The sequence below is a fragment of the Mesoplodon densirostris genome, chromosome 16 (assembly GCF_025265405.1).
Source record: "Mesoplodon densirostris isolate mMesDen1 chromosome 16, mMesDen1 primary haplotype, whole genome shotgun sequence".
NCBI lineage: Eukaryota > Metazoa > Chordata > Mammalia > Artiodactyla > Ziphiidae > Mesoplodon > Mesoplodon densirostris.
This window is the reverse complement of record NC_082676.1, coordinates 66,525,017-66,545,310: the sequence shown is the minus strand read 5'-3', so window position 1 is coordinate 66,545,310 and position 20,294 is coordinate 66,525,017. Positions and strand designations below refer to the sequence as shown.

Here is a 20,294-nt window from a genome sequence, read left to right as displayed (position 1 = left end):
GCCTGCCCTCCGCTCTCCCCCAGGCCCCTCCTCAGCCAACTGGTCCTACCCTGCAGACCCTCAGTCAGGGTGGTCCCAAGGCCCCGACCTGGCTGACCTCCTCAGGCCATTTGGCAGTAAGCAGGGGCTGGAGCCCCAGGGCCACATGGTGGCGGCGGCTGTGTGCTCCCGTCCCTGTGGCTGGGGTCGGGGGTGGGGGCCCTGGAGGCTGGGTCCTGGCCCAGCCAAGACTCCTGGCTACAGAAGGGTGGGGATGGGGGTGACCCTTGGCCCCCTGGCCTCACCAGCAGCTTCCTGGGACCTGAGCGGGGGGACAGTGGTGATGCCAGCCAGCTGAAGAAAAACGATTCTCTCTGTCCTGGCATGAGAAACGCCCCCCCGAGTTCAGGACCTGTGCCCCAGGGAGGACCCCAACATGTGGCCAGTCGCTGGGGCACAGGGAGGAAGACCTGGCCACCCTTTGGGGTGTTGTCGGGTAGCCCTGCCTGAGCTGGGTGGGGAGGGGCCCCTGGGGGCCCCTGGAAGGAAGGGCTGTCAGGGTGGTCCTGGCTTGGCCACAGCCCCTGTAGGTCCAGACCCTCTGGCAGGTGCCAGCAGTTGGGCAGCAACTGGGTGTGTCCATGGGAAATGGAACTTCCAAAGGTCACCGCAGTCTCAAGAGGACAGGGCTATGAGGGGCCGGGGTCAGCAGTGACCCCGTGTGGCAACAGCAGGCATGATGGTGGCTGAGCACCGCCCAGAGGCGTAGGGGGTGGGGCCATGACGAGGGGGCGTGGGGAGAGGCGGGAAGCCTGCACAAGGTGGGCTCACGGCCCTGAGTCCTTTGGGGACCATTCCTTCATTCTCTATACACACTGAGCAGGGTCTGTGAGCCGGGCCACACTGGGGGTGAGGGGCTGATGCTCGGCAGGGACCTAAGGAGGAGACAGTGGTGAAATGCTGAGAAGGGGGCGAAACAGGTAAGAGTTGATGGCAGAGGAGGGCATTAGGGTGTGGGGAGGTAGATGGTGGCGGGGAGAGGAGGGCAGAGGGTGAAGGTAGTGGGAAGGAGGTGGAGTGGAGGGTGGTGGGGGGAGAGGTGGGGCAGTCCTCAGCAAGGAGGTGAGGTGCTGGGAGTGCCAGGAAGGTGATGCTCTCCCACCCCACCCCCGTCTGATGAGAAAGTGTCGTGCTGGGCACATCACAGTAGCCATCCATCTGTCCAGGCTGCTGCCCCGTGGGTCCCTCCGATCCTGTTACAGATGAGGAGATGGGGGAGCAGAGGCTGGGACCTGGGTCTCTGCAGAGGCCCCATGCGGGGTCGGGGTGGGGGCTGCCTCTGGCTCCACCCGGGCTGAGAGCTTGCTGCGGTTACAGGTGGGGCGAGCCCAGGAGCCTCACAATAGGGCCTGTCTGCCTTGGCCGGCCGAGAGGAGGGGCCTGGCCTAGTTGGGCACAGGGACATGGTGTGTGACCTCAAACTGGCTGGAAGCCTAGGCGCCAGCCCTCCCGTGGCATTCTGAGGTGTTGGAGGGCCCCAAGGTTTGCACTGTGAGGGCCGCGGCTCTACGGAGAACCCTGGTGGGACCAGGTGGATGCTCTGATGTTTTTGGCTGGGGGTCTTGGGGTCCTCCAGGGATGCAGCTGACCCAGCTCTGTCCCCTACTCAGAGCCCAGCCCCCACACCAGGACTGCAGGTTGTTCAGTGAATGGGGGCGGGCAGGTCAGCAGCTAGGATTATAAGGTCCGTCCTGGCTCCTGTTGGGGTCTAGGGCAAAGGTCTGTCCAGTGAAGGGATGGGGTGGGGGTGTGAGCCCCCCTGAAATCCCCACATCAGGCACATTCATGGTCACTTGCAAGGTCAGTCATTGAGCGTTTATTCCCAGTTCTCAGAGCTCAGCTATGGCTGGGGAGGCGTGGCCGTGTTGTGGGGATGGAGGAGGCAGGGGCTGGCGGGCTGCCCTTGCTCCCAGGCTGAGGTCCTGCCTGGAAATTGCCAGGCAGGTGATGGAGGCAGCAGCCACAATTAGGGGCCCGGAAGACCCCATGGAGCAGCACTGAGAAGGCCTGGAGGGATGGCACGTGAGGTGGGGGCTGAGGAGTGTGGCCCACACCTACCTCCACGTGAGACGTTCAGGATGCGGGTGGAGGGGGCAGAGTCTAGCAGAAGCAAAGGCACAAGGTCGGACGGGTCTAGCAAGGAGGGTTGAGGTCTGCAGATGGAGAACCCAGCCAGGCTGGGGTGTTGGACACAGAGGGTCCAAGCAAAGCAGCGTGGAACAGGGTGCTCTGGGGTGTTGGCTGGGGGCCCAGGAGGAGCCCACCTCGAGGGGGGCCAAGGTTCTGGCTCTGCCTCTTCCAGGGTGACCCCGATGAAGTCTACAAATAAGCTCCTGGGGTTGAGGCTCTAGAACCAGGGAGGTGCTCTGGGGCAGTTTGTGGGGGTTGGGGTGTTGGGAGGGAGGCCCATGTTGGTCCCACAGCCCAAGAGCTTAATCCTCTGGAATCGCAGCTGCCTGGCTCCCCCTGCTGGCCCTGCCGGCCCTGCTCCAGGCCTGGCCATTGCAGGGTTGGGTCCAGGACTCTGACCCACAGCCCCCAACCCTTGGAGTCCCAGCCTGCCATCCCCACCCCAGCACGATGCTCTCAGTTGTCTGGCTCCAGCGTCCACTCCGACAGCCACTTCAGGCAGGAGGCCCGCTGTGCTTCTGTCTCAGGGAGCTTGGCAGGGGGCGGTGGGGGCCGGCCCGGCCCGGGCAGGGGCGTGGAGGGGCTGCAGGGCCTGGGGCCCCCTTCTGTGGGGTCAGGGTCTGGGGCAGCCCGCAGGACCTGGACGAGCTCGTCCAGTGGCTGCACCAGGGTGTGGGGGCTCCAGCAGGCATCGAGGGTGGGCACGAAGGGGTCGGGCGTGCAGGCCTCCACACACTCGGTGCACGTGGGGATGCGCAGGTAGAAGGCGTGGAGCATCATGCGGAAGGGCTGGTCCTCCTGGCTCGAGGCCTGTCCATAGGTCTGGTCCCCCACGATGGGGTGGCCCAGGGCGCTGCAGTGCACGCGCAGCTGGTGTGTCCGTCCTTTGGGGAACAGAGTGGGCCAGTCAGGCGGGGGCGCCACCCCATGCCCACCCCCTACCCATTCACGTCATGCCCAGCACCGTCCTTGAAGCCTCACACAACCCCTGGGGGCAGCAGACCTCCCTGTTTCATGCCACAAAGACGTCAGAACTCAGAACAGAAGCGACTTCTGGGGCTGCCCCTGGTGAGGCCAGGGCGATGCTTGGTCAACTAGAGAACCCAGGCTTGAGCGACCTCGTACGCGGCAAGAGGCTGCAGGCTGTGAGGCTGAGTGTGGGGGAGGAGTCAGCCTGGCCAGCAATGCTGGGAGACCCCAGGCAGGTTCCTTTCCTGCGTGATGGGGACACTTTGGTGCCCTGTGCCAGGAGATGCCCGAGGCAGGACACCATCGGCAGACAGCAAGGAGACCTGGGCACGCGCCCTGGACACACCCGTGAGAGGCTGCAACAGCACTTTGGAGACAGGATCACCCGCATACAGTCCGTGTTCCAGGACCACCAGCTCAGTGAGGCTTGGTTTTGGGTTCTCACAGCCTGAAGGGAGCAAGGAAAGCCCAGAGAGTTGGCTGGGCCAGCTCCATGGCTGAGTTCACCCCAATCCCAGGTCGCCTGCCCGGGTTGCCCCAGCCTACCCAGGGTCCCCACTGGACGACTGTGCCCCTGGCCCCCACCCCCTGCCCTCCGTACCCTGTGTGCCCTCAATGCACATGGTGTGGGTCCGGCCTTCTGTGCCGTTCTTGCCAATAGCATAGCTGATGGTCATTCGGCTCTCCTGGACGTGCCCCCGCACCTGCCAGGAAGGGGGTCACACACTGCTCACGGGGTCACCCACCACTGCTGGGAAACCCACCTGATAGCCAGAGGCTACCAAAGTGGATTGAGAGTTTGAGTCTCCTGCTCCAAGGACCAGCCGGGCCTTACCAGAGCCAGATAAGCCTTGGTGACTCTCCGGTCCTTGAAGCACCTGTAGGCACTGCCTGCGGCTGCCTTGTTCAGGGCCACACAGAGTGCCCCACTGGTGGAGAAGTCCAGTTGGTGGCAGAACCTGGCGTGGGGCAGAGGATCAGTGGTGGCTGGGCTGTGGGCCGCTTCCCACCGACGGAGGCTGCTGTGGGTACCTGAACCCGTAGCAGGTGTCAGGGTCGGCCAGCTCTGGGAAGCGGTGCCGCAGCTGCTTCTGGAGGGTCAGCGTCTCCCACCATGCCTTGCTGTCGATGCGCACATCCCAGTGCTTGTTCACCACCAGGAAGTCACGGCTCCGGTACACAACACACAGGTTCTCCACGCTGCCTGGCTCCATGGTGGCTGCAATGCAGGGCAAGTACATGGAGCGGGGTCATGGGGTGCCCAGCCCACATCAGGGTCCTGCCCACCTGGCGTGGACACCCCTGCTCCCCAGGGCCCTGGGTCTGAAGCCACCGAGGCTGTGTCAGGCAAGCTTGCAGACCTACTGTGTGCCTGCTCCCACCTCTGAGTCAAGTAGCAGGGTGTCAAGTAGCAGGGGTCTGGCCAGTATCAGGGGAGCTAGTGTTGCCCTAGGCTCTGGCTGTGGGGCAGTCCTGCCAGACCTGGGCCTGGGGAGAAGCAGTCTTGCCCCCCAGCCTGCTCCCACGGAACCCTTCCCAGACGGGCCACGGACACGCGATAGGGGCCTTTTCCGGGGTGGGGTGCAGGGCAGGGGATGGGGCTCTCCCTCTCCCACGTAGACGTCCCCTGCCCTGCCTCCCCTCCGAGGAACCGTCGCCTCCCGCGTCTGATGGGCACAGGCGGAGAGGTGCCCGGCGGACTCCACTGCGAACACTTCCCGCGCCCCTGCCCACTCCGAGATCGACCTGCAGCTGAGCTGCGCCGTCTGGGCCCCCGATGCTGCTGCCCGGCCCTGGCTCCTGCCCTCGCGTCTCCCTGCCTCGTGGCCCAGCGGCCCCGGAGCCTTCACTTGGACCACAGAGGTGCGCCTCGCCCGGCCCGGCCTGGGCGCTCAGTCCCGCCCACGTCCTGCCCACGGCTCGGACGGGCGGCCGTGCTGACCAATGGAGAGCTCCCGGGTCCCGCCGCTCCAACTCCAACGTACGGACTCGGCCCCGCCCGGCCTGCGCGCGCAGCCCCGCCCACGCCCCGCCCCTCCCGCTGGCCAATGGCGAGCGCCCGGGTACGCCGGCCGTTGATTGGCGGCGCCGGGTCGCTTCGGGCAGGAGCTGCGCGCGGGGCGCGGGAGGTTCGCAGCCGGCGGCGGGCGGCCATGGAGGACTTCGAGCGGCAGCTGTACGGCGTTGAGGACGACTTCCACAGCCAGTTCGCGGCCGAGCTCGAGGTGCTGGCCGAGCTGGAAGGTAGGCGTGGGCACTGCCGTGGCCTCGTCCCCCGTAGCTCGACAGGGGTCTGGCCCACCCGGGGATTCCAGGAGGGTTACTCGGAGGGGAGGCGCGAAGGCCGGGAGGCAGCAACAACCTTAGGGAGAGCAGGGCCCTGCAGCGCCGCCGACCTCGGGGGCTGTGACTGTGTGTGCAGACGAGCTGCTCTGCACGACTGCTGTGAGTTTTCTCTCCGCAGGGACAACCGCCGTGTCACCTTCCAGGGACCCCTGGCCCACCGTGGGCCGGCCCCGCCTGACGTTCGAGGAGACCATTGCTGGAGGGGATGCTCCCACTCACTGCTCTCCAGGCGGACCTCCAAGGAACAGCAAGGGCGGTGCCAGGAAGAGGCAGCTGGCCGCTGACATCCACGGGGACAGACCCCTGCCTCCTAGTATGTTTTCCGGGGGCCCAGAGCATAGGGATGGGGTTCGAGGCTGGAGAAAGACCTCTGTTCCTTCCATGTGTCTCCCCAGCCCCCAAAGTCAAACGGTCCAGGCTGGAGGCTGCCAGGAGACTGAACTTCAGGTCCGATGAGATGGAAGAGCCGCTGCCTCCTGACTCCCCGACTCAGGACATCACCCCCCCACCGAGTCCTGAGGTCCCTGCTGAACTGTGGGGCAAGGGGTGTGTAGCTTGGGGTACAGGTATACAGTATCTTGGAAGGATCCGGTTTCTTCAACAAGGTCTTGAGGCCTGGGGATTGGGGGCCTGTGGGAGGGCTGGGTAGCCAGCAGTGGATCCAAGTCCCTTCCCCAAGAATCCCCAAGATGGTCATGGTCCCTTCCCAGGCCCTTGGACACCGAGGCTGATGTGGGTCTCACTAAGGCCTCGCCAGCCGCCCGCAATCCTGTCCTGAGGCGGCCCCCTGTCTTGGAGGACTACATCAATGTGACCTCCACCGGCGGCGACCGGGCCTTTCTGGTGCTTCGGGCTGACCCAGTGGGCACTGGGGTCCAGGTGGGTGCTGTGCAGACACGATCGGGGGCCTGGACATCACATCCTCCACCCTGACCCTGGGAACCCCTCTAGAGGTCCATCTGGCCTCTAGTCTTCCACTCGGGAGAGCCATCTTTCTCCTTTAGTTTTCTCCTCTTTCTCTCCTTTCTTCTTCTCCTTCTCCATCTTACTTCTTTTCACCTTTTCTCCTCTCCTCCACCTTAGATCTGCTGCCATTCCAGTGATCCCTTGGGGTCCCTGGTGAGAAGGGGCTCCTTGTGGCCCATTGATACTAGGGAATGCCACCTAGGTCCCTGAGCACTGTTGGGAGGGGGGCTGTAGAAATCCCATAACCTAGAGGAGAGTGACTGATGCTCTCCCTTCCCTGCAGAGCCCTCTTCTTGACATCCGGTGGCGTGGCCGTGGCCAGCTGGACCTGCTGGGCGTGTCCTTTGCCTCCCTGAAGGAGAAGATCGACAACGAGGTAGGGTCCGCTGGGGTTTGCTGGGAAGGGAGAGGTAGCTCTGGGGTGACTGGCTGGCTGAGCCATCCTGATTCCAACCCCATTGTCTGCACAGCGGCGGCAGCGACTGCTGGAAGAGGCCCAGCGGCTCTCAGACACACTGTGCAGGTGACACAGTGGGCCCCTCCACCTCTGAGGTCCTCACTGGTCCTTGGACTGCTGACCGACCACCAGCATGTATTCTGGGGGGTGTGATCCCTGCATGGAGCTAAGGCCCAGTGGCTCAGGGCACAATGCTCTCCAGTCTTAGGTCAGAGGAGGTGGAGGAGAGGCCCCAGCCCTCGGGGGCCTCTGAGGAGGAGCCGGCTGACAGCCAAGATGCCTCCCAGCACTGCCTCTGGGTGGATGAGTTCGCACCCCAACGCTATACGGAGCTGCTCAGTGACGATGTGAGGTCCTGTTTTTGCTTAAGTGAAGTGTGACTGGCTTCTTTGTTGCCAAGAGAAAAGAACTTAGGGCCTAGCAGGTCTTCATTTTGCCAGCCCACAGAGGTGTCAGGATTTGGAGGAGGGATTTGACCAGCCTCGTTGAATTGTAGGTGGGGAAACTGAGGCCAGTACAGAGCCTTTCACCGGTCATCACTTGTCATTCAGCCTCAGCATCACTGTGTGTGTCTTTGGGCTTATGACAGTAGAGTGACATGAGGGGCAGGCACTAGGAGTCCTTGGTGCTGGTGGCCGCCCCCCCAGGCCGGGCCTCTCTTCCTGCAGTTCACCAACCGCTGCCTCCTCAAGTGGCTGAAGCTGTGGGACTTGGTGGTGTTTGGCCGAGAGCGGCCCGCCCGGAAGCCCAGACCCAGTGTGGAACCGGCCCGTGGTGGCAAGGAGGCCACAGCCTCCAGCAAGTGGAAAAGCCACGGACAGGTGCTAGAGGAGATGCTGGAGGCTGAGCTGGATCCAAGCGGGCGGCCCCGGCAGAAGGTGAGCCCACCTGGCTGTGGGCTGTTCTCTGGGTGGCTGGCACCTTTGCAGCCTCTGGGAGCCATGAGGCACATTTACTGCCCCCGAGGCTGTAGGTGGGATGATGTCAGGGTCTTGGTGAGGAGTGTCAGCAATGTGAGCTGGGATTTGAGTCCTTTCTTCTAATGACTTAGATAAGACTAGCACTCCTTGCAGGGCCCCGCACCTCCCCACAGTGATTACGCTGGACTGTGGGTGGGTTCTGGGTGTTAGTCACGTCAGTCACAGCTGTGTCTTTGTCAGGTCCAAACGTCACTTGCTTCATGCAAGGCTTTATTCTCGCTCTGCACGACCAGCAGGCAGGGACTTGTTCTCCTTTGGTGACTGGGGCAGGGCAGGAGAACATCTCTTAGCACCGAGCTTCGTGGGATAGGATTTTCAGTCTCTGGCGGTTGGGCCAGGGTCTCCTAGAGTCTGTGAGGTGGTGTGGGTTACAGCATGTTTTCTCCTGCCTCGGCTGCAGGTGGCGCTGCTGTGTGGGCCCCCAGGGCTGGGCAAGACCACCCTGGCCCACGTGATTGCACGGCATGCCGGATACTCTGTGGTGGAGATGAACGCGAGGTGAGTTGGGGGAGGGCCAGGTCTCCTTTTGTCCTGATGTGTCTGGTCGAGCCTGGGATACAACTCTGAAAGCCTGGGGGTGGTGGGCTGTGGAATTGTCCATCCTCAGGGCTCACTGGGATTTGGCCGCAGTGTCATGGGGTGGCCTTGTGTAGCATCCGTGAGTTGTACACGTGGTGGCTCTGCCCTGGGAAATTGTCCTGCTGGGGACACTGGCTGCTGCCCTGGCTGAGGCCATGGCTGCCCTGACAGCCTCTCCCTGGCCTCTTGGTTCCAGTGATGACCGCAGCCCTGAGGCCTTCCGAACGCGCATCGAGGCAGCCACGCAGATGGAGTCGGTGTTGGGTGCTGGTGGGAGGCCCAACTGCCTGGTTATCGATGAGATCGACGGGGCCCCCACGGTGGGCCTCCTGGGTGTGCTGCGCCCGGGTGGGCGGGCAGTGGGGGCTGGGACTCACCACTGTCTGCGTGTCCCCCCAGGCCGCCATCAATGTTCTCCTGAGCGTCTTGGACCGCCAGGGCCCACAGGAGACAGAGCCAGGGGGACCCGCTGTGCCCATGGGCGGGGGGCGGCGGCGCCGGGCGCAAGGGGGGATCCTGATGAGGCCCATCATCTGCATCTGCAATGACCAGTGAGTGGGGTGGGGCGGGGTCTCTGCTGGGTGGGCGTGCCCCACGTCTGCTGGGCTGTGGCACGCACCCTGGCGCCCCTGGCCAGGTGGGCTCGTTGTGCAAACCGCTCATCCCACAGGTTTGCGCCCTCCCTTCGGCAGCTGAAGCAGCAGGCGCTCCTGCTCCACTTCCCGCCCACGCTGCCCTCCAGGCTCACGCAGCGGCTCCAGGAGGTCCGTGAGGGCTGCCCTCCCTCTGCCGTCCGGCCCCCGGCCTCCCACCTGGTCCCAGAATATGGGGTGGAGGTGCTGGGACAGTTTGGTCTCTGGTGGTGGGTGGTTCCAAGCAGCGACCGGGGTCCTTCCTCAGGGATTTTCGGCCTTTGCTCCCCATAGGACAGGAGCTGACCCCTGTTTCTAGGGAGGAGGTGGCTTTAGGGTGGGGGTCGGGGGGACACTCACTCTCTCACTTCCCTGCAGATCTCCCTGCGGCGGGGCATGCGGGCTGACCCTGGCGCCCTGGCGGCCCTCTGCGAGAAGACAGACAACGACATCCGCGCCTGCATCAATGCCCTGCAGGTGGGCAGGTGCCCGTGGCGGGGGTGGGGCAGGGGCAGCCAGCAGCCAGCACTCCCCCATCCCCGCACCACCGCCGTGTCTACACGGGTGGGGGTCAGCCACCGTCACTGCCCCACCCCCCACCCCATGTCCAGTTCCTGCATGGGCGGGGCCAGCGGGAGCTGAGCGTTCAGGCTGTGCAGACCACACGCATTGGCCTCAAGGACCAGCGCAAGGGGCTCTTCTCCGTGTGGCAGGAGGTCTTCCAGCTGCCCCAGGCCCGGAGGTAGGTAGGCCAGCCCCGGTCTGGACGTCCGCAGTACCCTAGCCCTGGGATGCCAGCCAGCTCTGCCTTTGCTGACGGGGTGTGAGGCTGCACGGCCCTGGGGGCCGCTTGGCTCTGCCTTGGCCTCCCTCACTGTCCCTTCTCGGGGACCTCAGGGTATCGTAAACGTACACAAGCTGGTGCCGCCGGGAGGGATAGGGTGGGCAGGGCTGGGTCCAGGGTGATGGGGCGGGGGCTCCACTCCAGCCTCAGGGCCCTCTCTGCAGGCACCGCGTGGGTCAGGACCCGACCCTGCCCACCCACACACTCCTGCTCGGTGATGGGCACATGGGTTCAGGGCCCCTCGCTGCCAAGGTGCCCCTGACCGCGGCCTCTCAGCGGTTCTACCACATCTTGCATGTGGCCGCTTCTGCGGGTGAGCACGAAAAGGTGGTCCAGGTAACCATGCTCTACCTCAAACCTTTGCGGGGGGCTGAGGGGCAGGAGGCCAGCATCTGGCAGTGTTTCTCATCCCCAGACAGTGAGCGGGACACGCTTCAGATGGTGCTGAGCCCAAGGAGAAACAGGCGGGCGGGAGGGTGGGGAGTGGACATGGGGCATCGGGAGGCTTCTGAGAAGGGGTGGGAGCAGGGACAGGCTGGGAGGAAGGACTGACCCTGGCAGGAGGGGGATGGCCAGCGTGGGGTCGTATGATGGGGTCACTCTGGCTGCTCTTGGGGAACTACCTGAAGGGCCCTGACAGCAGCCGGGAGGGGCTGGATTCTGGATGTGAGCTGTGGGAACAGGGACGTGGGTGCACGTGGGGTGGAGAGCAGGTGGCGGATGCCCCCCATCCCCTGGGAAGCCTGGTGTAAGTTGCCTCCCTGGCTAAGCAGCTTTGGATTAGCAGCTGGCGATCCTTGCAAATCTGGAAATCCACTGTGTGGAGGGCAGCGTGGTGGCCGGAGGGGAGGGATTCCCACATGGAACAAGAGTGGGGGCTCTGTGTCCTTGATTCTGGTGAACAGAACTTCCTTTAGGGAGGGATTGGGGGCTTCTTTCTCACATGTCTCAGGGTCTTGGTCAAACCAGAGTTGGGGTGGCGGAGTGGGCCTTCCTGGCCAGCAGGTGGGAGGGGAAGGGTCCCACTGGGTGGTGCTTGTGCTGTGGGCTGGGGGGGGCGTGAGGCTGGAGGGGCTCAGGGAACTGGCCTGTCCACCTGCCCGCAGGGCCTATTCGACAACTTCTTGCGGCTGCGGCTGCGGGACTCCAGCTTGGCAGCCGTGTGCATAGCCCTTGACTGGCTGGCCTTCGACGACCTGCTGAGCCGGGCTGCCCACCATGGCCAGAGCTTCCAGCTGCTGCGCTACCTGCCCTTCCTGCCCCCGGCCTTCCACCTGCTCTTTGCCTCCAGCCACGTGCCGAGGATCACCTTTCCCAGCAGCCAGCAGGAGGTGCGCCCCACGCCCTGCCCATACCCAGGGTCTAACACCGGGGCCCTGGGTGACTTGGTCCTCATCCGCCCTCCACCCCAGGCCCAGAATCGGATGAGCCGGACCCACAACCTGATCCAGACGCTGGTGTCGGGCATCACGCCAGCCACCCGCAGCCAGGCTGCACCACAGGCGCTCATCCTGGACACCCTCTGCCTGCTCCTGGACATCCTCGCACCCAAGCTGCGTCCCGTGAGTGCCTTGCCTGGAAGGGCCGTGGCTCCTGGTGGGGGCAGGCCCCTGGCCACGCTTAGCACCCCTGCCTGCTGCCCACCGTCCCACAGGTGAGCACACAGCTGTACAGCGCCCGAGAGAAACAGCAGCTGGCCAGCCTCGTGGGCACCATGCTCGCCTATAGCCTCACCTACTGCCAGGAGCGCACGCCCGACGGGCAGTATGTCTACAGGCTGGAGCCGTGAGTCTGTACAGCACCTGGGGTGGCGGTGCCTGGGGGCAAGAGGCTGGGGGGCTGGGCTCCAAGTGCCATGGTGATTGCTCGGCGCGAGTCTAAATGCATGGCTTTGGAGGTGTGAGTCTGTTTCCCCATTGGAGGGTGGGAGAGTCAGTTCTAGCTCATTCCTTGCCCAGATGTGACTGTGAGGTGGGCACAGCCCTGGGACCTGAGGTTTACTGCAGAGCCTCTCAGTGCCCCCGGGAGCTACTTCCAGAGGGCCCTTGAGCTCCCCAGGGCTCCGTTTCTCTGTCCTGAGAGGGTCGTGGGGATGGAGGACCGGCAGCAGTGGTGTCCAGATGCAGATCCTTGAGGCAGTAATGATGCTGGTTCCCAAGCACCCAGGCCCAGGCCTGAATCCAGGCCATGCCACGTTGTGTCAGTTCCTCCCTTGCAGCCCTCTTCGAGCCCACATACAGTTGGGGAAACAGAGGCTCAGAGGGGGTAACACCACTGCTGCCACAGAGCTGGGTGTGGCAGGGACAGGACCGGACCTCGTCCTGCATTGTTGCATTCTGGCAGTTGGGGTCGGTGCTAGTGAGTAGCTCCTGCCCCGTCTCTGCTGACTGAGTGCCCTGGTGTCCTGCCCTGCCCTGCTCACCCCGAGAGCAGGAACGTGGAGGATGTCTGCCGCTTTCCCGAGCTGCCCACCCGCAAGCCCCTCACCTACCAGGCCAAGCAGCTCATTGCCCGTGAGATTGAAGTGGAGAAGATGCGGCGGGTGGAGGCCTTGGCCCGGGCTAGGGTCGGCCCCCAGGTGAGCCACCCCAGGCTCTGGGCAGAGCAGGGCCCTCAGAGTGGACACCATCCCTGGTATGGTCCTGCCCAGTCAGCTCTCACTGTACGTGACTTCCTGTAGGTGGACGGGGGTCCCCTGGGGGGCACTGGGGAGAAAGGGGCGCAGCCATCTGCCCCGTGCAGCCACGAGCAGCGGCTGGAGCGCATCCTGAAGAGAGCTGCCCTGGAGGAGCAGGTGTGGTAACCCTAACCCTAATGGGGGGGCGGGCTAGGTGGCCAGAGGGTGGGGCCACGTGGGCCTGGGTGGGTGACCTTGGAGTGCTATGGTTCTAAGTCCTGGAGGTCCAGCTCCTTGATGTTCATGATGGTTCCACCTGGCTTCAGTTTCTCATCTGGGCAGGATGCTGGCACCTCCCGCCCTGGACCTGACCTTGGCAGGGAGCAGGCGACTGTGAGGGTGGTGAAGGGTGGAGGGAACACTTGCAGAGAGGGTCCGCGCTGGGGTGAGGGTAGGGGGCCATTGCCCAGAGGTGCCACGAGACCCCTTCTCCCTGGGAGATGGCCTCTGGGCCCTCCCCCCAGGTAGGGGACTGTCCGCTGTGGGTCAGCCCCCGTGAACCTGACCGGCTTATCTCCTTTAGCCCGAGAGGGACTTCTTTGGTCGTGTGGTTGTCAAGAGAGCAGCAGCCCCGAGCACAGGTGTGTGGGGAGGTGGGGGCAGTTGAGGGACTGGGGTCAGGGTCGGGTGGAGGAACGACTGTGTGGCCCCTGCAGAGCACGCAGCCCCTGAGACTGACACGGCCGAGCAGCGCATGGGCACCGCGGTGGGCAGGAGCGACGTCTGGTTCCGCTTCAAGGAGGGCGTCTCCAACGCTGTGCGGCGCAGCCTGTACATCAGGGACCTGCTGTAGCCTGGGCCACACCAAGCCCCCAGGATCCATGCTGCCACCCTGGTGTGCTAGATACTCTGACCCACACTTGACGTCCCCAGGATCTATGCTGGACACCGTGGGGGCTGTGCTGGACCCCCCTGTCCATGCCGGACACTCTGGGGTTGTGCCAGACACGCTGGATCCACACCGGACACCCTGGAGCCACACCAGATGTCCCCAGATACACACTGGGTGCCTGGGTGTTGCTTTCTCTCTCCTAGAAAATGTACAAAAGCATGTACATCCTTGAAAACTCTTTATAAAAGTCACACTTTTACAGAGTCGTCCTCTTCACAGGGAGGCATGAGTCTGGGGTGTGGGGGCCTCACAGGATGGCACACTTGCCCTTCTCCACCCACGGGTTGTTCTTCATCAGGTCGGGGTTCAGGAGGGGGTCCTTGGGGATCCCGTCCTCAATCCACTTGAGGAGCCTGTGGGTGGGGAGGGTGGGGTGAGCACAAGGGCACCTGCCCTCCCTCAGAAGTGCTGCCTGATGGCAGTCGGGCTGTGTGTGGTCTTGGCTCATACAAATGAGCACAGAGCAGGGAAATGAGATGCAAACCATGGCTGGCCTTGGGTGGGGTGTGGCCAGGGCTCCATGGGGTCCTGGGGACTCACTCAGGGATAGTCTTGGATGACATCTCCCTTTTGAAGGCCAGCTGGTACTTGAGGCTCTCCACCTCTTTCTTCATCTGGGGCACGTCCCACTCCTCCATGGCATCTGGGGCTTCGGAAGTGGCCAGCCTGGGGCTAGGAGGTATGGGAGGAATCAACAGAGCCAGGGGGCTGCCAGCCTACGATCACCCTCCAGATGCTCCCTCCCCACTGGTGAGCCCCCTCCCACCCACCCCCCAAACAAAGGGAGGGAGGGAGCCCCCACCCTATCACACTGACACCAGCTCACTGCTTAGGGAGGTCCCCACAGCCCATGCCACTCACCAGGGTACAGGGCTGGAGCTGAGGCCCCACTAATGAGGCCCTGCATGCCTGCCTCCCACTTCCCATGGGGCTCATTAACTGTAGAGAAAACTTTCCACCCCTACCCACCAGCAAAGCCTCACCAAGGCTGGGCCTCTGGGTTGGAGAAAGTGGGTTAATGTCCCCGTGCTGGGGAATAGCAGAACAGGACAGGTCCCCTGACCCTCCACCTGCAAGACCCACTTTCCACTCCTGGTAGCAGAAACCTATCATGTCAGGGGTGGGACCCTGACACACACACCCATACCCTCCCCGTGCTTTGCATGGGCAAAGCCCACCCCGAGGGCAGGTTAATCCAGGGGCCAGGAGAGTGAGGCTGCTATTTGCATCTCTGGCCAGGGGGCTGGGGGCAAGTGCTGGGGATTTTGGGGTCCCAGGCTGAGCAGCTGGTCCAAGACTTGGAACCCCTGACGCCTCCCACTGCCCAGTGTCTCCTCTGAACTGCCTACAAGCCCCTGGCCCCGTCTCTGAGGGTGGGGGTGGGGTGGGCTGGGCTGGGCTGGGCTGGGCCCGCCCGTCACGGCCACAGGTTCAGACCTCTCAGGAGGCCCGGCCAGCTGCGGTCAAGTGAGGGCAGGTCGCTCCTTGTCTCCCCTGCTGCAGCCTACTCAAGAGGTCCAGGGAGCCCCTTGCTGTCCCCCATCCCCTGCCCTCATCACTGAGGCTGGGAGCCAGAGAACCGACTTCCTTGACCTGGGAAGTGTGGGCAGGTCCTGCCAGGATTGTGACCTCGCCTGCCTCAGGCCGTGGAGGGAGCTCCTGGGAGGGTCAGCCAGGAGCGAGGGTGAGAGCCGGGGGAGTAGGGGGACTTCTCAGGGGCAGCCAGGGGGGCGAGCAGGGGCTCCCTCCTAGAGACCCCGAGTTCCAGCACCCCACCCGGCGGCTCAGGTTCTCAGAGAGTCACGTGGGCGGGGGCCTCCCAGGCTGGGGGCGGTGGCAGCCCGGTCCGCAGCCCCCTCCCCCGTCTCCGCCAGCCCTACCTGCGCGCAGCCGCCGCAGCCGCAGCCGCCGCCGCCCGACCTGCGCGCCCCCGGCCTCGGCGCACGGCGCTGGCTCGGCGGGCACTGCGGGCGGCGCGCACGGCGCACGGACGCATCTCCCCACGCAGCCAGCCCGCGGACGGAGGGGTCCTCTCCACCGGTCAGGCCGGCCCGTTGCGACACGCAGGGCGGCTGCCCTCGCCCGAAGACGGACAGGCAAGGGTGCCTCGGGGGTTAGGGTGGTCCAGGTCAGCCCAATGGTACCTGGGCAAGCCCCAGAGCCCCAGGCTTCGGTTTCCTGCTCAGCACAAGGGGCCAGTTCACCAGACCTACCTTGGACGGTGACCGCTAGGGCAAAGATGACAAGGGCCAAGTGATGGCGAGGGCGAAGTGATGGACGAGTGAGCCGGGCACACAGGCGGGCAGAGCCCAGGCAGGTGCCCCGCCTACTCCTGCCACCTGGGCCAGGCCCTGGCACCGCCCCCACTCTGCCCTCCCTCCTCAGGGCTGGGTTGACCCTGGGGATCTGGCTTCATCAGGCACATTCTGCCAGCCCCAGGCAGGGCACTCCATTGCTGGGGCACCAGCTGAGGGTGGCAGATGCATCAGGGAGCAGTGTGGGGTCAGCTCTGGCCCTGGGTGACGTGTCCTCCCACTGGGCTGGATGGGCTCCTGGGCTGTCACGTTGTGCAGCACCAAAGACCATCAGCTGTTAGGTTGTACCCCAGCCCCTGCTGCCTCTCATGGGCTGGAGTCACCAGGCCAGGTGGGAATAGCAAGGATGGGGTCAAGATGCTACATCCCCGTGGGGCTTCAGCAGTGTCCACTGATAGGCCCAGAGCTGACCCACCACAGTGTGAGCCTGTTCTGGCCAGGCCACCTGGGCCTGGGTGGAGTTGCTTCCTGCTCCGGCCCCTGCCCTGCATTCCCAGGCCAGAGGCAGGCAGACTGGGCAGCTATGGTGGGTGGCAGGGCCCAGCTCACCAACCAATCCCTTCGGAGGCCAGACCCCACAGCTCCCCAGGGCAGCGGGGGCCAGACCCTCGGCAGGTGCTCCTGCAGCCTCCCCTGGCTGACTCTGCGCCCACTCAGAAGGCAGGACAGGGTAGGGGGTGTTCCCTGCCTGCCTTGGGTTCCTGGGCCCTCCCTGTTGTGATTGCATAAAACAAGGTCAGCTGCGCCTCCCCGGCCCCTCTGGCACATCAGTGTGATGACGGATCAGGAGGCACTTCGGGAACTGGGGCATGTTAGGAAAAGCAGGGATTATTTTTATTATGGATTTATGAGGGTTGGGGGGCTTAGAGCCAAGGGTGCCAGCGTCCTCCTCAGGGCAGATGGCTCGCAATGCTGGCCTCCCTCCTCCCCCCTGCCTGGCCCCTTGGGTGCCCTGTGACTGGGCGTGCACTGTGTTGCTTGGGCTACCTGGGGCTCTCCTGTGGCTGGGGGCCCAGCTCACAAGGGGTCGGGGCACGGGGCAGGGTGTCGAGTCAGCCCCCAGAACTGGTTCAAGACTTAGACTGAGACCCAGGCCAGCCAGGGCCTGCCACCAGCCACACCTTTCCCTTGCGGGTGTGGGCAGAACAGGGAACCCAGGACCAGGTTCTGGCCCAACAGCGTCCTGAGAGTCCTCTGGGAGATGCCCTGGTGTGACCCGGCAGGGCATGGCCCCTGTGGTCTGCTCTGGGGCCTGCATTGCGGGCGCTGTTTGATCTCTCCTCTGTGGATCAGAGAACTCCACTGTGACCACAGCTGAAATCAGCCTTAGAGCTGCACACAGGCCTAGTGATGACACTTGAACATACCTGGGCATCGTCATGTCATCAGGATGGCGGGAGCTTGGCCTGCAGGAGGGAGCTGTGTGGGGGCGCAGGGTCTGCACTCCTGCTCTGAGGTGCTGTTTCCTGTCTATGAGTGCTGGTCACACCTGCTGCCCTGTGGACCCTCAGGGTTCAGAAGTGGTCCCTGTGCTGACCCTGGTGGCCCCATGTGGCAGAGGCCAAAACTCCACGCGGTGGTCAAGCTGACGCATGCCTGCACATGTGAGCCTGTGAAGCTCCTGTCCTTGGTGAGAGTTGGGGGACCCAGCAACTCCTATTTCTCGCTTTCCTGGGAGGCTGCGCTTGTGAACCCTAGACACCCCAGGGGTACCGGGTGGGTCTGGAATGAGCAAAGGCCCAGTGATTTGCGGTGGGAGGAGGACGTTCCAGAAGCAGTGACGGCTTGTGCTCCAGCTGACCTACCTTGCAGTTGCCCAGAGCAGATCCAGGGAGACCAGCAGCCTTTCTGAAATTATCTCCAGTAACTGGGCTGCTGGTGAGAACCAACAGGGCTCCTGACTGGCCTAGAAATGGCTGCTCCAGGCCCCACACCTGCAGGGCTCCTGACTGGGGCGGGGGTGTGGGCTGGGCTCCTGGGGACAGGGTGGGCATGGGGGGAGGTGAAGTGAGACCCTGAGGCAGGGTCCCCCTTGTGCTGGGTTTAGTGCTCAGGAAGAATCAGACAGTGGTGTGTATGGGGTGCTCTGACCCATTCTGGGCAGGGTCCCCAAGGAGGGCTCAGGGAGCAGGGGCAAGATACGCCCCCACCAGATGGGACCTGCAGCCTGGTGCTGTCCCAATGCCACTCCAACCCGTGGCCTTGCTGGGCGGGGCCAGAGCTGAGGCCGGCCTCTCACCTAGTCCCTTCTGGGCATTCTGGTGACCCAGCGTGGCCACCCAGGCTGTTGTCAGCTCCCTGCTCAGGGTCCTCCTGAGACCAGGGCTCTCTTCCACATGGTGACCCAGCAATGGAGTGCCCTGCCTGGGCAGATCCGGCCCCACGTGCAGGCGTGATGAGGCCTGAGTGAGACCACCTCCCCTGTGTCTGCAGCTTCGCTTCAGACCTTGGGGAGGTCAGACCCTACATACAACTGGCCTGGCCTCCAGTGAGGAAACTAAAAGACAAGTGTTCCACGCTGCGGGACCCAGGCCTGGCGGGGGCCCGGCCTGACAGCACTCCATCCCAGGGTGGGTGTGGGACCCTTGGTGTTACAACAGGCTGACCCCCTCCTGAGGCAGAGTGACAGTGGCCCCGGGGGATGTGCCTACTTGTTTCCTGACCCTGGAAACAAAACCAGCAGGGGCGAACACGGGGACTGGAAGATACCAAAGAAGCTTTATTTCACCCAGTTAAACAGAGCTCACAAAAAACTAGGTAGTTCTTGGATAATCTTTGAATGTTTGAAAACGATTTTCAAAAATAATTTAAGCTGTTAGACTCAATGTGTGCAAAATATACAACAAATGATTCCAGGGAATCATGGGCTCTAGTCGGCACAAGGTCTGAGCCATAAAGTCTCAGGGAAGTGACTGCGGTTAAGTGGTTTATTCTAACGGCTCTGTGCTCCACAGGTGACTCCATCTTCCCCGCCCGCTCCAGTCCTCCTGTAATGCTGGCTCCTGCCAGCATGTGGAACAGGAAGACGCACATGGTCTGTATCTCAGGACTCTGAGGCTCAGGAACAGGCCCAGGGCCTGCACCCGCGTAAGCACCGAACACTCCAGTGCCCACAGGCCATGGGGGTCCCCTCCTGATGAGGCCGATGCCACTCAGTGGTCCTGTGCATTGCTGGTGAGTCTACCGGTCTGCACCCCCAAAGGGCCATGCACCACGAAGGTGGGTGAGTGGGGCAGACGCACACATCGGGCCACCAGTGCGTTCTCACAGAGGCCTGGGCGTGGCTCTCAGCCTTCCCTCTGACTTGCACTCCCCAGGTCTGTGCAGCACTGCAGAGAATTCTACCTGAGCATGGGGCAGCGGCAGCGTGCAGCTACGCGAGTGGGGCTGGGGTCGCGTGGAGGGCCCCCCGCACTCTGTCTCACAGCTGACCCCACACACGCACCCCCTGACAAGATGGAGCAAGGCTGGCCCAGCACAGTGGGCCACTTCCAGGAGCAGTTCACCTCTGCTGCCTCACAGAGGAAACAGGTGCAGACCAGCCTATCAGCGCCCCCCGGCCCCCGCCCGCTGCCCTTGGGCCAGTGGCCAAGCGCAGTGGGACTTGCACCTTCAGCACGTGTGCTTCTAGTCCCAAGCAATACGACCACAACGTGGGGGTGGATGAAAGAGGCCTCCTAGAAACAATTTCAGTGCCCAGAGGTTTTCCACAAAAGCAAAGGGAGGAGACACCTCTGTCAGGCAGGGGCCGCCTCCCAAGGCAAGGACAATGTCCAGCAGTACTCGCCGTCTAGGGTGGGTCTGATGAACTGGCCCCTGTGCTGAACAGGAAACTGAGACTCTGGGGCTTGCCCAGGTCCCACCCTCTCTGTGGGTGTTGTGTCCTTCATTTAGTGACTTCCCTCAAACACCTGGAATCCCTGGCCATCTGCTCATTTCATCAGAAGCTGCAGAAGCTCTGGTGACTGCACAGTGCAAGTGACTGAATGGGCACCCTCAACTATCACAAAGCTCTCTTCCCAGAAAGGACCCCTGTCCTGTGCCAGGGGGTGAGGTCTCCATGGGGACTGTGGACGTTCACCCCTCCCAGGTCCAGCGTGGGGCTCCCTCCCCTGGGCCGTGTCTGCCACCGCGGGATGCAGTCTGTGCAGACTGCTCTGGCCAGATGGGGTGCAGAACTTGAAGCCTCAGAGGCAGGCACTAGAGTTAGAGGGATCCAGACACCCCTCCCACCCCTGGAATTAAATCTCCCGGGGAGGGGGGGGGAGTGTCTGTCATGTGACACGGGAGAGGACAAAGCCAACGGGAATCCACGCAAGGAGCTCCTTGGGAGCGCGAACTGGACAGCGGAGCTGGCGGGGTGGAGATGGGCGGGAGCGGCGCCGAGGGCACACCCGCCGGGCGCTCCCCACGCTCACGGCCCCAGGGTGTGCCAAGCTCGCTGCTCGGGTTCACCCAGGACGAATCT

General features: G+C 63.6%; 3 protein-coding genes across 5 annotated transcripts; 1 reads left to right on the top strand and 2 right to left on the bottom strand.

Annotated features, from left to right (window-relative positions):
- Positions 1 to 1,097: 1,097 nt before the first annotated feature.
- On the top strand, positions 1,098 to 13,698 carry CHTF18 (chromosome transmission fidelity factor 18). 2 transcript variants are annotated; one of them, XM_060120379.1, is made up of 23 exons: positions 1,099 to 5,119; positions 5,245 to 5,382; positions 5,603 to 5,797; positions 5,880 to 6,030; positions 6,195 to 6,363; positions 6,734 to 6,826; positions 6,921 to 6,973; positions 7,110 to 7,254; positions 7,576 to 7,785; positions 8,288 to 8,385; positions 8,663 to 8,786; positions 8,866 to 9,017; positions 9,137 to 9,230; positions 9,477 to 9,575; positions 9,710 to 9,840; positions 10,107 to 10,278; positions 11,049 to 11,273; positions 11,355 to 11,504; positions 11,597 to 11,727; positions 12,376 to 12,520; positions 12,623 to 12,736; positions 13,143 to 13,200; positions 13,276 to 13,698. In XM_060120379.1, exons 1-23 carry the CDS (start codon positions 5,083 to 5,085, stop codon positions 13,410 to 13,412), a joined length of 3,021 nt encoding a protein of 1,006 aa, XP_059976362.1. In that variant the 5' UTR covers positions 1,099 to 5,082; the 3' UTR covers positions 13,413 to 13,698. The 2 variants fall into 2 exon arrangements, with proteins under 2 accessions (XP_059976361.1, XP_059976362.1); XM_060120378.1 differs by having other exon boundaries at positions 1,098 to 5,119; positions 11,049 to 11,504.
- Positions 1,820 to 5,048, bottom strand: RPUSD1 (RNA pseudouridine synthase domain containing 1). 2 transcript variants are annotated; one of them, XM_060120382.1, is made up of 6 exons: positions 4,885 to 5,048; positions 4,171 to 4,357; positions 3,974 to 4,097; positions 3,740 to 3,842; positions 3,485 to 3,586; positions 1,820 to 3,053 (listed from the first exon to the last, which is right to left on the bottom strand). In XM_060120382.1, the coding sequence occupies exons 2-6, from the start codon at positions 4,350 to 4,352 to the stop codon at positions 2,626 to 2,628; spliced, it is 939 nt and encodes a 312-aa protein (XP_059976365.1). In that variant the 5' UTR covers positions 4,353 to 4,357; positions 4,885 to 5,048; the 3' UTR covers positions 1,820 to 2,625. The 2 variants fall into 2 exon arrangements, with proteins under 2 accessions (XP_059976365.1, XP_059976363.1); XM_060120380.1 differs by lacking the exon at positions 4,885 to 5,048 and having other exon boundaries at positions 4,171 to 4,379.
- A 60-nt stretch (positions 13,699 to 13,758) lies between the features above and the next one.
- On the bottom strand, positions 13,759 to 14,149 carry GNG13 (G protein subunit gamma 13). The gene is made up of 2 exons (XM_060079313.1): positions 14,052 to 14,149; positions 13,759 to 13,864 (listed from the first exon to the last, which is right to left on the bottom strand). Exons 1-2 carry the CDS (start codon positions 14,147 to 14,149, stop codon positions 13,759 to 13,761), a joined length of 204 nt encoding a protein of 67 aa, XP_059935296.1.
- Positions 14,150 to 20,294: the final 6,145 nt, after the last annotated feature.

Bases quoted from the DNA above. Each gene is read 5' to 3' on its own strand.
- GNG13 (XM_060079313.1), bottom strand. From the start codon at position 14,149: ATGGAGGAGTGGGACGTGCCCCAGATGAAGAAAGAGGTGGAGAGCCTC. The intron at 13,865-14,051 runs GTGAGTCCCCAG...CCCCACCCACAG, and splicing joins TCATCCAAGACTATCCCTGA to GCTCCTCAAGTGGATTGAGG.
- CHTF18 (XM_060120378.1), top strand. From the start codon at position 5,083: ATGGAGAGCTCCCGGGTCCCGCCGCTCCAACTCCAAC. The intron at 6,364-6,733 runs GTGGGTGCTGTG...CCTTCCCTGCAG, and splicing joins CAGTGGGCACTGGGGTCCAG to AGCCCTCTTCTTGACATCCG. The intron at 9,231-9,476 runs GTCCGTGAGGGC...ACTTCCCTGCAG, and splicing joins TCACGCAGCGGCTCCAGGAG to ATCTCCCTGCGGCGGGGCAT.
- RPUSD1 (XM_060120380.1), bottom strand. From the start codon at position 4,379: ATGTACTTGCCCTGCATTGCAGCCACCATGGAGCCAGGCAGCGTGGAG. The intron at 4,098-4,170 runs GTACCCACAGCA...GCCCCACGCCAG, and splicing joins GACACCTGCTACGGGTTCAG to GTTCTGCCACCAACTGGACT. The intron at 3,587-3,739 runs GTACGGAGGGCA...TGCTCCCTTCAG, and splicing joins GTGCATTGAGGGCACACAGG to GCTGTGAGAACCCAAAACCA.